The 19,091-nt window shown below is 40.6% G+C and overlaps 1 protein-coding gene across 4 annotated transcripts in view; it reads right to left on the minus strand.

The window, feature by feature from the left end:
- LOC139760171 (X-linked retinitis pigmentosa GTPase regulator-like) overlaps positions 1-19,091 on the minus strand; it is a 145,083-nt gene that overhangs the window by 116,063 nt on the left and 9,929 nt on the right. For all 4 annotated transcript variants that reach the window (XM_071683091.1, XM_071683093.1, XM_071683092.1 and 1 more), the window contains exons 2-4: positions 11,072-11,197; positions 8,396-8,488; positions 7,960-8,022 (exon numbers count right to left, since the gene is read on the minus strand). In XM_071683091.1, the coding sequence (XP_071539192.1) occupies positions 7,960-8,022; positions 8,396-8,488; positions 11,072-11,197 (282 nt within the window). The remainder of the gene's footprint in view (positions 1-7,959; positions 8,023-8,395; positions 8,489-11,071; positions 11,198-19,091) is intronic.

The following is a 19,091-nucleotide window of genomic DNA, read 5'->3' on the forward strand; positions in this document are numbered from 1 at the left end:
ATCATAAGTCAAACCATCATAAGTCGGGAGCTTCTGTATATAAGGATATAAATAAATACTTTTATGGGATAAAATCAGTGGAGGAACGAAACAGATTGACTGAAATCACGTTAATGCAGACAACATATATAAATTCAGGAGGTTGTATGAAAGTAGAGTTCCTAGAACTGGGGCCCCACAAGCATAAAACTCTTCCCGTACAATACAAATCAGTAATCACAAAACTTTTTGAGCTTTTGTCCACACCAGTGCACATAGTCAGCTTTCTGAATGGTGCAGAAACCTTATGATTATAGAAGAGACTCTTGGAGCAGGAAGCTATTCAGCAAATAAGTAATTAAATACATGTGAGAAGGAGATGGAGTGAGTATTTTGAAGGTTTGTTGAATGTGTTTGATGATAGGGTGGCAGATATTGGGTGTTTTGGTCGAGGTGGTGTGCAAAGTGAGAGGGTTGGGTAAAATGATCTGGTAAACAGAGAAGAGGTAGTAAAAGATTTGCAGAAGATGAAAGCTGGCAAGGCAGCAGGTTTGGATAGTATTGCAGTGGAATTTATTAAAAAAGGGGGTGACTATTATTGACTGGTTGGTAAGATCATTTAATGTATGTATGACTCATGGTGAGGTGCCTGAGGATTGGTGGAATGCTTGCATAGTGCCACTGTGCAAAGGCAAAGGGGATAAAAGTGAGTGCTCAAATTACATAGGTATAAGTTTGTTGAGTATTCCTGGGAAATTATATGGGAGGGTATTGATTGAGAGGGTGAAGGCATGCACAGAGCATCAGATTGGGGAAGAGCAGTGTGGTTTCAGAAGTGGTAGAGGTTGTGTGGATCAGGTGTTTGCTTTGAAGAATGTATGTGAGAAATACTTAGAAAAGCAAATGGATTTGCATGCAGCATTTATGGATCTGGAGAAGGCATATGACAGAGTTGATAGAGATGCTCTGTGGAAGGTATTAAGAATATATGGTGTCGGAGGTAAGTTGTTAGAAGCAGTGAAAAGTTTTTATCGAGGATGTAAGGCTTGTGTACATGTAGGAAGAGAGGAAAGTGATTGGTTCTCAGTGAATGTTGGTTTGTGGCAGGGGTGCGTGATGTCTCCATGGTTGTTTAATTTGTTTATGGATGGGGTTGTTAGGGAGGTGAATGCAAGAGTTTTGGAAAGAGGGGCAAGTATGCAGTTTGTTGTGGATGAGAGAGCTTGGGAAGTGAGTCAGTTGTTGTTTGCTGATGATACAGCACTGGTGGCTGATTCAGGTGAGAAACTGAAGAAGCTGGTGACTGAGTTTGGTAAAGTGTGTGAAAGAAGAAAGCTGAGAGTAAATGTGAATAAGAGCAAGGTTATAAGGTACAGTAGGGTTGAGGGACAAGTCAATTGAGAGGTAAGTTTGAATGTAGAAAAACTGGAGGAAGTGAAGTGTTTTAGATATCTGGGAGTGGATTTGGCTGCAGATGGAACCATGGAAGTGGAAGTGAATCATACGGTGGGGGAGGGAACGAAAGTTCTGGGAGTGTTGAAAAATGTGTGGAAGGCGAAAACGTTACCTTGGAAAGCAAAAATGGGTATGTTTGAAGGCATAGTGGTTCCAACAATGTTATATGGTTGCGAGGCATGGGCTATAGATAGAGTTGTGCAGAGGAAGGTGGATGTGCTGGAAAAGAGATGTTTGGGGACAATATGTGGTGTGAGGTGGTTTGATCGAGTAAGTAATGAAAGGGTGAGAGAGATGTGTGGTAATAAAAAGAGTTTGGTTGGGAGGGCAGATGAGGGTGTTTTGAAATGGTTTGGTCACATGGACAGAATGAATAAGGAAAGATGTGTCAGAGGTGGAGGGAATGAGGAGAAGTGGGAGACCAAATTGGTGGTTGAAAGATGGAGAGAAAAAGATTTTGAGTGATCGGGGCTTGAACATGCAGGGTGAAAGGTGTGCAAGGAACAGAGTGAACTGGAACGATGTGGTATACCGGGGTCAACGTGCTATCCATGGATTGAACCAGGGCATGTGAAGTGTCGGGGTAAACTGTGGAAAGTTCTGTGGGGCCTGGATGTGGAAAGGGAGCTGTGGTTTCGGTGCATTATACATGACAGCTATTGTACCTAATAACCTTGCTCTTACTCACATTTACTCTCAGCTTTCTTCTTTCACACACTTTACCAAACTCAGTCACCAGCTTCTGCAGTTTCTCACACAAATCAGCCACTAGCGCTGTATCATCAGAGAACAACAACAGACTCACTTCCCAAGCTCTCTCATCCACAACAGACTGCATTCCTACCCCTCTTTCCAAAACCCTTGCATTCACCTCCCTAACAACCCCATCCATAAACAAATTAAACAACCATGGAGACATCACACACCCCTGCCACAAACCTACATTCACTGAGAACCAATCACTTTCCTCTCTTCCTACACATACACAAGCCTTACATCCTCGATAAAAACTTTTCACTACTTCTAACAACTTGCCTCCCACGCCATATATTCTTAATACCTTCCACAGAGCATCTCTATCAACTCTTATCATATGCCTTCTCCAGATCCATAAATGCTACATACAAATCCATTTGCTTTTCTAAGTACTTCTCACATACATTCTTCAAAGCAAACACCTGATCCACACATCCTCTTCCACTTCTCAAACCACAGTGCTCTTCCCCAATCTGATGCTCTGTACATGCCTTCACCCTCTCAATCAATATCCTCCCATATAATTTCCCAGGAATACTCAACAAACTTATACCTCTGTAATTTGAGCACTCACTTTTATCCCCTTTGCCTTTGTACAATGGCACTATGCAAGCATTCCTCCAATCCTCAGGCACCTCATCATCAGTCATACATACATTAAATAACCTTACCAACCAGTCAACAAAACAGTCACCCCTTTTTTTAATAAATTCCACTGCAATACCAACCAAAAACACTGCCTTGCCAGCTTTCATCTTCCACAAAGCTTTTAATACCTCTTCTCTGTTTACCAAATCATTCACCCTAACCCTCTCACTTTGCACACCACCTCAATCAAAACACCCTATATCTGCCACTCTATCATCAAACACATTCAACAAACCTTCAAAATACTCACTCCATCTCCTCACATCACCACTACTTGTCATCACTTCCCCATTAGCCCCCTTCTCTGAAGTTCCCATTTGTTCCCTTGTCTTACCTACTTTATTTACCTCCTTCCAAAACATCTTTTTTATTCTCCCTAAAATTTAATGATACTCTCTCACCCCAACTCTCATTTGCCCTCTTTTTCACCTCTTGAACCTTTCTCTTGACCTTCTGCCTCTTTCTTTTATATATCTCCCATTCATTTGCATTATTTCCCTGCAAAAATTGTCCAAATGCCTCTCTCTTTTCTTTCACTAATAATCTTACTTCTTCATCCCACCACTCACTACCCTTTCTAATCTGCCCACCTCCCACACTTCTCATGCCACAAGCATCTTTTGTGCAAATCATCACTGCTTCCCTAAATACATCCCATTCCTCCCCAACTCCCCTTACGTCCTTTGTTCTCACCTTTTTCCATTTTGTACTCAGTCCCTCCTGGTACTTCCTCACACAAGTCTCCTTCCCAAGCTCACTTACTCTCACCATTCTCTTCACCCCAACATTCTCTCTTCTTTCCTGAAAACCTTACAAATCTTCACCTTCGCCTCCACAAGATAATGATCAGACATCTCTCCAGTTGCACTTCTCAGCACATAAACATCCAAAAGTCTCTCTTTCGCACAGTCTATCAACTGACACATAATCCAATAACGCCCTCTGGCCATCTCTCCTACTTACATACATATACTTATGTTTTTTTATTATTATTTCTATTTTGCTTTGTTGCTGTCTCCTGCATTAGCGAGGTAGCGCAAGGAAACAGAAGAAAGAATGGCCCAACCCACCTACATACACATGTATATACATACATGTTCACACACGGAAATATACATACCTATACATCTCAACATATACATATATATACCCACACAGACATATACATATATACATATGTACACAATTCATACTGCCTGCCTTTATTCATTCCCATCGCCACCCCGCCACATCCCCTCGCCCCTCATCTGCGCGAGGTAGTGCTAGGAAAGGACAACAAAGGCCACATTCGTTCACACTCAGTCTCTAGCTGTCATGTAATAATGCACCGAAACCACAGCTCCCTTTCCACATCCAGGCTCCACAGAACTTTCCATGGTTTACCCCAGATGCTTCACATGCCCTGATTCAATCCACTGACAGCACGTCGATCCCGGTATACCACATCGTTCCAATTCACTCTATTCCTTGCAAGCCTTTCACCCTCCTGCATGTTCAAGCCCCGATCACTCAAAATCTTTTTCACTCCATCTTTTCACCTCCAATTTGTTCTCCCACTTCTCCTCGTTCCCTCCACCTCTGACACATATATCCTCTGAGTCAATCTTTCCTCACTCATTCTCTCCATGTGACCAAACCATTTCAAAACACCCTCTTCTGCTCTCTCAGCCACACTCTTTTTATTACCACACATCTTTCTTACTCTATTGTTACTTACTCGATCAAACCACCTCACAACACATATTGTCCTCAAACATCTCATTTCCAGCACATTCACCCTCCTCCGCACAACTCTATCTATCTAAACAGAAGAAAGAATGGCCCAACCCACCTACATACACATGTATATACATACATGTTCACACATGCAAATATACATACCTATACATCTCAACATATACATATATATACACACACAGACATATACATATATACATATGTACACAATTCATACTGCCTGCCTTTATTCATTCCCATCGCCACCCCGCCACATCCCCTCGCCCCTCATCTGCGCGAGGTAGTGCTAGGAAAGGACAACAAAGGCCACATTCGTTCACACTCAGTCTCTAGCTGTCATGTAATAATGCACCGAAACCACAGCTCCCTTTCCACATCCAGGCTCCACAGAACTTTCCATGGTTTACCCCAGATGCTTCACATGCCCTGATTCAATCCACTGACAGCACGTCGATCCCGGTATACCACATCATTCCAATTCACTCTATTCCTTGCAAGCCTTTCACCCTCCTGCATGTTCAAGCCCCGATCACTCAAAATCTTTTTCACTCCATCTTTTCACCTCCAATTTGTTCTCCCACTTCTCCTCGTTCCCTCCACCTCTGACACATATATCCTCTAAGCCAATCTTTCCTCACTCATTCTCTCCATGTGACCAAACCATTTCAAAACACCCTCTTCTGCTCTCTCAGCCACACTCTTTTTATTACCACACATCTCTCTTACTCTATTGTTACTTACTCGATCAAACCACCTCACAACACATATTGTCCTCAAACATCTCATTTCCAGCACATTCACCCTCCTCCGCACAACTCTATCTATAGCCCACGCCTCACAACCACATAACATTGTTGGAACCGCTATTCCCTTTCTAATCTGCCCACCTCCCACCTTTCTCATGCCACAAGCATCTTTTGCGCAAGCCATCACTGCTTCCCTAAATACATCCCATTCCTCCCACACTCCCCTTATGTCATTTGCTCTCACCTTCTGCCATTCTACATTCAATGTCTCCTGGTATTTCCTGACACAAGTCTCCTTTCTAAGCTCACTTACTCTAATCACTCTCTTCGCCCTAACATTCTGTCCTCTATTCTGAAAACCTCTACAAATCTTCACCTTCTCCTCGACTAGATAATGATCAGACATCCCTCCAGTTACCCCTCTCAGCACATTAACATCCAAAAGTCTCTCTTTCACATGCATATCAATTAATATGTAATCCAATAATGCTCTCTGGCAATCTCTCCTATTTACATATGTATATATATATATATATATATATATATATATATATATATATATATATATATATATATATATATATATAATATATATATATATATATATATATATATATATATATATATATATATATATATATATATGGCCTTTGCTCACATCAAATCCCTAGCTGTTTCCCTTAGCTGCTTCATATGCTATTGTTTAGTCTATTAACTGCATAATGCCACCTTATAACACATCGCTTCAGTTCACTCTATACCCTTCTGCATATTCATGCCTTGAGAACTCAAAACCTTTTTCACTTTGCTCTAATTCACTATATACCCTCCTGCATATTCATGCCTTAAGAACTGAAAATCTTTTTCACTTTGCGCCAATTCACTCTATACCCTCCTGCATGTTCATGCCCCAAGTATTCAAAATCTTTCACACCCCATTCTTCTATCTCCAATTTGATCTACCCCTTTTTGTTCCCTCCATTTCTGCCTAATATATCCTTTATATTTACCTCTCCTCATTTATTCTTTCCATATGTCTAAACCATTTCAGCACAACCTCTTTAGTTCTCTCAGCTCCACTCTTCTTATTATCACATCTCTCTCCTACCCTGTTATTATTTACTATTTGCTAAATTCTGATCCCACATTTTTTGGGAGGTTAATGTCCTCAACTGGTAAGTAAAAAATTCAAATTTTTTATATATAACAGATGTGTGTATGTTTGCTTGACAGTTTTGATATATGCCAAATGAATGAAGAGAAATAATGACAAGTCTTCTGTATATATGTAAGGAGGAATCTGAATGAGATTGCAAGAATTTATTGGAATATTTCATACCAACTCAACTGGTACTGTGTGTGTGGTAGGATATGAATATGAAAAGAACAACAAAACCCTATACAAAGGATAAATAAGGGAATCTATTTACTTATTCTTTATTTATTTTGCTTTGTCACTGTCTCCCGCGTTTGCGAGGTAGAGCAAGGAAACAGACGAAAGAAATGGCCCAACCCACCCCCATACACAATGTATATACATACACGTCCACACACGCAAATATACATACCTATACATCTCAATGTACACATATATACACACACACAGACACACACATATATACCCATGCACACAATTCACACTGTCTGCCTTTATTCATTCCCATCGCCACCTCGCCACACACGGAATACCATCCCCCTCCCCCCCTCATGTGTGCGAGGTAGCGCTAGGAAAAGAAAACAAAGGCCCCATTCGTTCACACTCAGTCTCTAGCTGTCATGCAATAATGCCCGAAACCACAGCTCCCTTTCCACATCCAGGCCCCACACAACTTTCCATGGTTTACCCCAGACGCTTCACATGCCCTGATTCAATCCACTGACAGCACGTCAACCCCGGTATACCACATCGATCCAATTAACTCTATTCCTTGCCCTCCTTTCACCCTCCTGCATGTTCATGCCCCAATCACACAAAATCTTTTTCACTCCATCTTTCCACCTCCAATTTGGTCTCCCACTTCTCCTCGTTCCCTCCACCTCCGACACATATATCCTCTTGGTCAATCTTTCCTCACTCATTCTCTCCATGTGCCCAAACCATTTCAAAACACCCTCTTCTGCTCTCTCAACCACGCTCTTTTTATTTCCACACATCTCTCTTACCCTTACATTACTTACTCGATCAAACCACCTCACTCCACACATTGTCCTGAAACATCTCATTTCCAGCACATCCACCCTCCTGCGCACAACTCTATCCATAGCCCACGCCTCACAACCATACAACATTGCTGGAACCACTATTCCTTCAAACATACCCACTTCTGCTCTCCGAGATAATGTTCTCGACTTCCACACATTCTTCAAGGGAATCTATGGTATGAAATTTGTGTAAACTAGATTTTTACCAATCAGAGCAAACACAACACTAAGTATCATTTCAAGTGCTTACTGCACACAAACTAGCAGCCCAGAACTCCCACAAACTTTACCCATTTTCATAGGACCATTATTGTTCTGTTGAAAAACGTTAAAAAATATATGAAAGACTTACTCCATTCACTCTATCGTAATCCATAGCTACAATCAAACACTGTAACTACCAACCTACCAAACCTAATAATCAAGATGTACTTACCACAAGAAACTAATGTGTGTGATCGTCCACAAGCTATATGTAATGCTTTCTCAGGTTTAAGTGCTGAAAATAAAAGGATAGCACTTATATATGATACAGACCAACATACAGAGACTAATATGAGTGTATCTAAATATTGATATACAGTTGTGGTTGAGCTTACTTTTGCATTAAATAGCAGAGTGAAAAATAACAAAATGACAAGCAAGTTATGAAAAATATAAGTCCTTTAAATGTTGTCTGCACAAATATAATAACGGTGTTATACAGCAATAATGAAGGTAATATGGGCAAGAATTCTACTATATTAAAACATACAAAATGGAACCTTTATAATAAAGGCTGTAGAACGCTTTTGTTGTAAACATGAGCAAACCTCCAAAGAAATAGGTAATATCTTATCAGAAATAAACAGATCAAAATTTCTTGTACTTACATTTTATACATGATGGTTTGTTGACAGGTTTCGTTGAGCCTAGACCCAGCTGACCCATGTCATTACTGCCAATCATAAACACTCGACCACTCTCTAAAAAGCAGAATACATTTTAAAACCACAAAATCAAAAGATATGGACCAGATACCACTGTATGATCCCTCTAAACTACAAACAAAGCAGTATTAAATGATACCATCATCTCTTGCACCAACCATGCAAGGACAAATTATCACTATTGTTTATCATACCACAGGTGAGCATGGAAGTTAGAAAGTAGTAAAGAACTGATTTTGTAACAAGCCAAAATTTAGAGAAAATTACTGCAATGCGGAATGTCACAACTGTTCGGTAAATAATGGAGATATCAAGCATCAACACTTCAGCTTTTCCAAAATGACAAAATGCAATGAAAAAGAGTGCGATGAGCAGAGTACTGAATGGTGTGCCTGTTGATTTTAATATAAATGATTTTTTGCTATATATTCAAAATAACTAGCAAAAGTACACTCTATTCTAGCATACCTAAAGTAAACTACATTTAACTGCATCAAAAGAAATTGTAATGCAAAGCTGCAACAATATGTTAAGACGAAATATGCATATGACAAAGACCAAATACATTTCAATATTTCTAATGCAGTGTTTCAAAGTCTGAGAACACCCATAATAATGTACTTGTAAGAGTGCTGGTGATCAGTTAATAGTTCTAGTTACAGTTGAGTGTCTGACAAATTCATCGCTCTATTGTCTTGGTGCTGTTTAGATATCTGCATGTCATAGCAATTCACTGTCTGCTGCGTTCTGAAATGCTAAAATCTACTAATTACATAAAGCAATTGACTAGAAGAATTGTTTAAGAAGGCATCAAAATGATGTACATGCCCAGTTACATCAACTCCAACCACTTCACTAAACCCTCTGCCTGATGCTCCTGAGCCTGAGCTGAGGTATGATGTTTATCCAAATACACCCCAAGTCCCCATGATGGATAAGAGGCATGAACTGCTTCCTACCTCTCCTGTCTACACAGCAGAAAAATGACATTCTTTTTTTAAAGTTGGAGGCTTCAGTCACACACAAGAGTCCACAATTACAAAGAGGGTAATGAGAAGGAAAAAGATGAGACACGCAAAAGTATTTATCAATTTTGCAAAAAGTGAAAAACCTTTCTTTTAAAAAGTCCTTGATCATAGTTACTGGGAAAGAGATGAGAGTGTAGTGTTCCAAAGGTTTGAAGAGTAGGGAAAGAAACGGTGGTGGGGGAACATAAGCAGCTTGCTTTGACAGGGGTGGATAGGATAGCAGTACTAATAGTAATCATACCAGTATCACTCATAGTTTTAGTAGCAGTAGTAGTAGTAGTAAGATCAGAACTATGGTAGTTGTTGTTGTCGCTATAGCAGTAACAACACTAGTTAATATAAAAATAGCAAGAGTAAGACAAAAGTAATGTAGCAAAAGTAGTAGTTCTATTAGAAGTACTATAGTTAGTAGTAATAGTAGTAGTAGTAATAGTAGTGGCTGTGGTGCTAGTAGTAGTAGTAGTAGTAGCATTAGTAGTAAAAGTAGCAGTGGCAGCACTGGTAGTGGTGGTAGTAGAAGCATCAGTAGTACTTAGTATAGTAGTAATAGTAGTAGTGATGCAGCAGCAGCAATAGAAGTAGCAGTACCATTAGTAACAGTAGCAACACTGCAACAACTGTACCAATTCAATAATTTGAATACATTTTAACAGCAAACTGCACCATAAGAACTTCATTACATTTGTAAAAAAAACGTACTTGATACATTGTCATTGCAGTAAAAACTATGACATTATAATAAACACACTGAAACAACTACAAATCTGCAAAACCACATGTTAGCTGTAAAAATAACAACACACCTACAAAAATGACAATACATTGGGAACAACCAAGAAAGCATGAAACAAATGAAGTGTTTATTGGGGGCAAGTATTTTCAATAGAATGTCACAAAGAATCTATGCCAAAAAATATGTTGTTTCTGCAGCTTTTCTCAATGACAGAGGCAGGATGAATTATGATTCATTTGCACAAGAAAATGTTTTATTGAATGAATGCTATAAGAGACATATTATAGCTCTCTAAATGTGAATATAGAGAAGCCATTATAATGCACTGGTAAAACCAGCTGGAATGGTTGCAACATCTAGACTATCAGGCACATAAAACTTTTTATAAACAGTCATAATCATCAATTTCCAGACATATGATTCTAGGTCCTACAACATCCCCTTCTAACTTGTTACAAATATTTGTTGGTATAAACCACAACAAATCACTATCATCAATAACATACCTTCAATATTCACAAATCACTGTATGAACTTCATCAATTCTAACAATAAAAACAGTAACAAATACAAAACCTGGACAGAGCACAACACACAGGAATAAAATCATACTGAAAAAACTGAAGCATACTATAAAGACTGCAGTGCTACTGTGCATCTGTAACACACATATAGTACCACAACACACAAAATCACAGTACATCTGAAATATTCATAACATTAGGGCAACTGAACCATACCTGTACCAAAAATGTATAATAACAGCATACTTTTAATAAATCCAACACAATATAACAATACTGTTGACCATAAAACATCTAGAGCCACTGAAATCTATTCCTAAGATAAACAACATACCTGTAACAACTGCAGTGTGCTCATCCCCACACGCAATTTCTATGATCATGTCATTTTTTATCCAAAACTTTGAGGGGGCATTATTGGCAAATCTGCTCTTGCCAAAAGTAAAAACAGCTCCAGAATCTGTAGGAAAAAGACATTGCACTCTATTATTGCAAATGAAAAACACCATGTTTACTAAGGTTCCTATCTATGTATATTTTTTTTGCGAGACCAAAACTGCAAAAATTTTAAATCAATTCTGGGAAAGTCTTTGCATGTTATGAGAAATACTAATTCACATTACATAGGTCACAATAATCCATGTGAAACAAAGTGATCATGAAAAAAATACTATATCAACACTTATATGACTGGTCAGACACAAACTCCAAAATAACACTGAAACACACCTTTAAACAATGCTCAGGGGTTTCCAAACTTATAAAAGCATTTATTCATTATTCATTTTAACTACAAGGCTGATTAGTCGATTCAAACCAAGGCTCCATTCATACTACAGCAATTCCAGAATCAAAAAGGACTGAAACCAATATTCCATTCATACCACTTCTATATACAAAATGTTTACATATCATCCATCCCCAATCATTCCTCTAATAACTTTATCTGAAATATCCCTAACTGTATCCAATGATTTTATTGCATCTACCTATCACTTCTATAGTCTACCTCTCCTCCATGGGCTTTCTATTGCAATACAACATACTTTCTTGACCACTCATTCACATACACATATTTCACATGCTATATCATCTTAAAAGACTTTAATTCACACACCTTCTAAAGGCTCCATCACATGACATAACAGTTCCATTTCAGTATTCTTTCTTACTTTTTTCTATTATACTTAATTGCTGTCTCATGCGTAAGCGAGGTAGTGCAAGGAAACAGACGAAAGAATGGCCTAACCTACCCATATACACATGTATATACATAAATGCCCACACACGCACATAGACATACCTATATATTTCAACATATACATACATATACATAAACAGACATACACATGTATACACATATACATATTCATAATTGCTGCCTTCATTCCAATCGCCACCCTGACATACATGAAATAGCATCCCCCACGAGGTAGCCCTAGGAAAAGACAAAAAAGGCCACATTCGTTCACTCAGTCTGTAGCTGTCATGTGTAATGCACCAAAACCACAGTTCCCTTTCCACGTTCAGGCCCCACAAATCTTTCCATGGTTTACCCGAAGCGCTTCACATGCCCTGGTTCAATCTACTGACAGCACGTTGACCCCGGTATATCATATCGTTCGAATCCACTCTATTCCTTGTACGCCTTTCACCTTCCTGTACGTTCAGGCCCCATGCACTCAAAATCGTTTTCACTCCATCCTTCCACCTCCAAGTTGGTCTCCCTGCTTCTCATTCCCTCTACCTCTGACATTCATATCCTCATTGCCAATCTTTCCTCACTCATTCTCCCCATGTGACCAAACCATTTCAAGACACCCTCCTCTGCTCTCTCAACCACACTCTTTATTACCACACATCTCTCTTACCCTTTCATTACTTAATCAAACCACCTCACACCACATATTGTCCTCAAACATTTCATTTCCAACACATCCATCCTCCTCCGCACAACCCTATCTATAGCCCATGCCTCGCGGCCATATAACATTGTTGAAACCACTATTCCTTCAAATATATCCATTTTTGCTCTCCGAGATAATGTTCTTGCCCTCCACACATTCTTCAATGCTCCCAGAGCCCCCCCCCCGGTGACTCACTTCCACTTCCATGGTTCCATCCGCTGCAAAAACCACTACCAGATATCTAAAACACTTCACTTCCTCCAGTTTTTCTCCATTCTTTCTATCCACCTAATATTACTATCTATCTCCACTGCTCTTATTCTTTACCTACACAGGCCTTATTTTTATATCAATTTATCATTTATTATTCTTTGTTGCTGTCTCCCGTGTTAGCGAGGTAGCGCAAGGAAACAGACAAAAGAATGGCCCAACCCACCCACATAAACATTTTATACAATGTTCATACCTATACATTTCAACGTATACTTACATATATACATACACAGACATATACATATATACACATGTACATAATCCATACTTGCTGCCTTCATCCATTCCTGTCACCACCCTACCACACATGAAATGACAACCCCTCCCCCCACACGCGCGCGAGGTAGCGCTAGGAAAAGACAACAAAGGCCACATTCATTCACACTCACTCTCTAGCTGTCGTGGATAATGCACCGAAACCACAGCTCCCTTTCCACATCCAGGCCCCACACAACTTTCCATTGTTTACCCCAGACACTTCACATGCCCTGGTTCAATCCATTAACAGCACGTCGACCCCAGTATACCACATTGTTCCAATTTACTCTATTCCTTGCACGTCTTTCACCCTCCTGCATGTTAAAGCCCTATCACTCAAAATCATTTTCACTCCATCCTTCCACCTTCAATTTGGTCTCCCACTTCTCTTCGTTCCTTCCACCTATGACACATATATCCTCTTTGTCAATCTTTTCTCACTCATTCTACCCATGTGACCAAACCATTTCAATACACCCTCTTCTGCTCTCTCAACCACACTCTTTTTATTATCACACAACTCTCTTACCCTTTTATTACTTACTCGATCAAACCACCTCACACCACATATTGTCTACCAACATCTTATTTCCAACACATCCACCCTCCTGCGCACAACTCCATCCATAGCCCATGCCTCGCAACCATATAACATTGTTGAAACCACTATTCCTTCAACATACCCATTTTTGCTTTCCGAGACAATGTTCTCGACTTCCACACATTTTTCAATGCTCCCAGAACTTTCGACCCTTCCCCAACCTGTGACTCACTTCCGCTTCCCTGGTTCCATCTGCTGCCAAATCCACTTCCAGATATCTGAAACACTTCACTTCCTCCAGTTTTTCTCCATTCAAACTTACCTCCCAATTGACTTGTCCCTCAACCATACTAAACCTAATAACCTTGCTCATATTCACATTTACTCTCAGCTTTCTTCTTTCACACACTTTACCAAACTCACTCACCAGCTTCTGCAGTTTCTCACATGAATCAGCCACCAGTGTTGTATCATCAGCAAACAACTGACTCACTTCCCAAGCTCTCTCATCCACAGCAGACTGCATACTTGCCCCTCTTTCCAAAATGTTTGCATTCACCTCCTTAACAACCCCATCCACAAACAAATTAAACAACCATGGAGACATCATGCACCCCTTCCGCAAACCTACATTCACTGACAACCAATCACTTTCCTCTCTTCCTACTCATACACATGCCTTACATCCTCGATAAAAACTTTTCACTGCTTCTCGCAACTTGCCTCCCACACCATATACTCTTAATACCTTCTACAGAGCATCTCTATCAGCTCCATCATATGCCTTCTCCAGATCCATAAATGCTACATACAGATCCATTTGTTTTTCTATGTATTTCTCACATACATTCTTCAAAGCAAACACCTGATCCACAAATCCTCTACCACTTCTGAAACCACACTGCTCTTCCCCAGTCTGATGCTCTGTACATGCTTTCATCCTCTTAATCAATACCCTCCCATATAATTTCCCACGAATACTCAACACACTTATACCTCTGTAATTTGAGCACTCACCTTCATCCCCTTTGTCTTTGTACAATAGCACTATGCATGCACTATACATACATTGAATATCCTCACCAACCAGTCACCCCCTTTTTTAATGAATTTCACTGCAATACCATCCAAACCCGCTGCCTTGCCAGCTTTCATCTTCTGCAAAGCTTTCACTACCCCTTCTCTGTTTACCAAATCATTCTCCCTCACCCTCTCACTTTGCACACCACCTCAACCAAAATACCCTATATCTGCCACTCTATCATCTAACACATCCAACAAACCTTCAAAATACTCACTCCATCTCCTTTTCACCTCATCACTACTTGTTATTACCTCCCCATTAGCCCCCTTCACCGATGTTTCCATTTGTTCCCATGTCTTAAGCACTTTATTTACCACCTTCCAAAACATCTTTTTTTATTCATTTATTTAGCTTTGTCACTGTCTCCTGCGTTAGGGAGGTAGCGCAAGGAAACAGACGAAAGAATGGCCCAACCCACCCACATACACATGTATATACATACACGTCCACACACGCAAATATACATACCTATACATCTTAATGTACACATATATATATACACACAAAGACATATACATATATACACATGTACATAATTCATACTGTCTGCCTTTATTTATTCCCATCGCCACCTTGCCACACATGGAATAACAACCCCCTCCCCCCTCATGTGTGCGAGGTAGCGCTAGGAAAAGACAACAAAGGCACCATTCGTTCACACTCAGTCTCTAGCTGTCATGTAATAATGCACCAAAACCACAGCTCCCTTTCCACATCCAGGCCCCACACAACTTTCCATGGTTTACCCCAGACACTTCACATGCCCTGGTTCAATCCACTGACAGCACGTCGACCCCAGTATACCACATCGTTCCAATTCACTCTATTCCTTGCACGCCTTTCACCCTCCTGCATGTTCAGGCCCCGATCACTCAAAATCTTTTTCACTCCATCTTTCCACCTCCAATTTGGTCTCCCACTTCTCCTCGTTCCCTCCAACTCTGACACATATATCCTCTTGGTCAATCTTTCCTCACTCATTCTCTCCATGTGACCAAACCATTTCAAAACACCCTCTTCTGCTCTCTCAACCACGCTCTTTTCATTTCCACACATCTCTCTTACCCTTACATTACTTACTCGATCAAACCACCTCACACCACATATTGTCCTCAAACATCTCATTTCCAGCACATCCACCCTCCTGCGCACAACTCCATCCATAGCCCATGCCTCGCAACCATACAACATTGTTGGAACCACTATTCCTTCAAACATACCCATTTTTGCTTTCCGAGACAATGTTCTCGACTTCCACACATTCTTCAAGGCTTCCAGAATTTTGGCCCCCCCTCCCCCACCCTATGATTCACTTCCGCTTCTATGGTTCCATCCGCTGCCAGATCCACTCCCAGATATCTAAAACACTTTACTTCCTCCAGTTTTTCTCCATTCAAACTTACTTCCCAATTGACTTGACCCTCAACCCTACTGTACCTAATAACCTTGCTCTTATTCACATTTACTCTTAACTCTCTTTTTTCACATAATTTACCAAACTCAGTCACCAGCTTCTGCAGTTTCTCACATGAATCAGCCACCAGCGCTGTATCATCAGCAAACAACAACTGACTCACTTCCCAAGCTCTCTCATCCACAACAGACTGCATAAAATTGCACCTCTTTCCAAAACTCTTGCATTCACCTCCCTAACAACCCCATCCATAAACAAATTAAACAACCATGGAGACATCACACACCCCTGCCACAAACCTACATTCACTGAGAACCAATCACTTTCCTCTCTTCCTACACGTACACATGAATTACATCCTCGATAAAAACTTTTCACTGCTTCTAACAACTTGCCTCCCACACCATATATTCTTAATACCTTCCACAGAGCATCTCTATCAACTCTATCATATGCCTTCTCCAGATCCATAAATTCTACATACAAATCCATATGCTTTTCTAAATATTTCTCACATACATTCTTCAAAGCAAACACCTGATCCACACATCCTCTACCACTTCTGAAACCACACTGCCTTTCCCCAATCTGATGCTCTGTACATGCCTTCACCCTCTCAATCAATACCCTCCCATATAATTTACCAGGAATACTCAACAAACTTATACCTCTGTAATTTGAGCACCCACTCTTATCCCCTTTGCCTTTGTACAATGGCACTGTGCAAGCATTCCGCCAATCCTTAGGCACCTCACCATGAGTCATACATACATTAGATAACCTTACCAACCAGTCAACAATACAGTCACCCCCTTTTATAATAAATTCCACTGCAATACCATCCAAACCTGCTGCCTTGCCGGCTTTCATCTTCCGCAAAGCTTTTACTACCTCTTCTCTATTTACCAAATCATTTTCCCTAATCCTCACACCTTGCACACCACCTCGACCAAAACACCCTATATCTGCCACTCTATCATCAAACACATTCAACAAACCTTCAAAATACTCACTCCGTCTCCTTCTCACATCACCACTACTTGTTATCACCTCCCCATTAGCCCCCTTCAATGAAGTTCCCATTTCCTCCCTTGTCTTATGCACTTTATTTACCTCCTTCCAAAACATCTTTTTATTCTTCCTAAAAATTAATGATACTCTCTCACCCCAACTCTCATTTGCCCTCTTTCTCACCTCTTGCACCTTTCTCTTGAACTCCTGCCTCTTTCTTTTATACATATCCCACTCATTTGCATTTTTTCCCTACAAAAATCATCCAAATGCCTCTCTCTTCTCTTACACTAACAATCTTACTTCTTCATCACACCACTCAGTACCCTTTCTAATCAACCCACCTCCCACACTTCACATGCCACAAGCATCTTTTGCACAAGCCATCAATGCTTCCCTAAATACATCCCATTCCTCCCCCACTCCCCTTACCTCCTTTGTTCTCACCTTTTTCCATTCTGTACTCAGTCTCTCCTGGTACTTCCTCACACAAGTCTCCTTCCCAAGCTTACTTACTCTCACCACTCTCTTCACCCCAACATTTTCTTTTCTTTTCTGAAAACTCCTACAAAGCTTCGCCTTCGCCTCCACAAGATAATGATCAGACATCCCTTCAGTTGCACCTCTCAGCACATTAACATCTAAAAGTCTCTCTTTCGTGCGCCTGTCAATTAACACGTAATCCAATATCGCTCTCTGGCCATCTCTCCTACTTACATACGTATACTTATGTATATCTCGCTTTTTAAACCAGGTATTCCCAATCACCAGTCCTTTTTCAGCACATAGATCTACAAGCTCTTCACCATTTCCAGTTACAACACTGAACACCCCATGTACACCAATTATTCCCTCAACTGCCACATTACTCACCTTTGCATTCAAATCACCCATCACTATAACCTGGTCTTGTGCATCAAAACCACTAACACATTCATTCAGCTGCTCCTAAAACACTTGCCTCTCATGATCTTTCTTCTCATGCCCAGGTGCATATGCACCAATAATCACCCATCTCTCTTTCATCAACTTTCAGTTTTACCCATATCAATCTAGAGTTTACTTTCTTACACTCTATCACATACTCCCACAACTCCTGTTTCAGGAGTAGTGCTACTCCTTCCCTTGCTCTTGTCCTCTCACTAACCCCTGACTTTACTCCTAGGACATTCCCAAACTACTCTTCCCCTTTATCCTTGAGCTTCGTTTCACTCAGAGCCAAAACATCCAGGTTCCTTTCCTCAAACATACTACCTATCCCTCCTTTTTTCTCATCTTGGTTACATCCACACACATTTAGACACCCCAATCTGAGCCTTCGAGGAGGATGAGCACTCCCCGCGTGACTCCTTCTTCTGTTTCCCCTTTTAGAAAGTTGAAATACAAGGAGGGGAGGGTTTCTGGCCCCCCAGCTCCCGTCCCCTTTAGTCGCCTTCCACAACTTGTGAGGAATGCATGGGAAGTATTCTTTCTCCCCTATCCCCAGGGATACTCTCTCATCCCAACTCTCATTTGCCCTCTTTTTCACCTTTTGCACCTTTCTCTTGACCTCCTGCCTCTTTCTTTTATACATCCCCCAGTTGTTTGCACTATTTCCCTACAAAACTCGTCCAAATGCCTCTCTCTTCTCTTTCACTATTGATCTTACTTCTTCATCCCACTACTCACTACTCATTCTAATCTGCCCACCTCCCACACTTCTCATGCCACAAGCATCTTTTGCTCAAGCCATCACTGCTTCCTTAAAAACATCCCACTCCTCCCCCACTTCCCATACGTCCTTTGCCCTCACCTTTTACCATTCTGCACTCAGTCTCTCCTGGTACTTCCTCACATGTCTCCTTCCCAAGCTCACTTATTCTCACC

This window comes from Panulirus ornatus, chromosome 35 (genome assembly GCF_036320965.1).
Source record: "Panulirus ornatus isolate Po-2019 chromosome 35, ASM3632096v1, whole genome shotgun sequence".
NCBI lineage: Eukaryota > Metazoa > Arthropoda > Malacostraca > Decapoda > Palinuridae > Panulirus > Panulirus ornatus.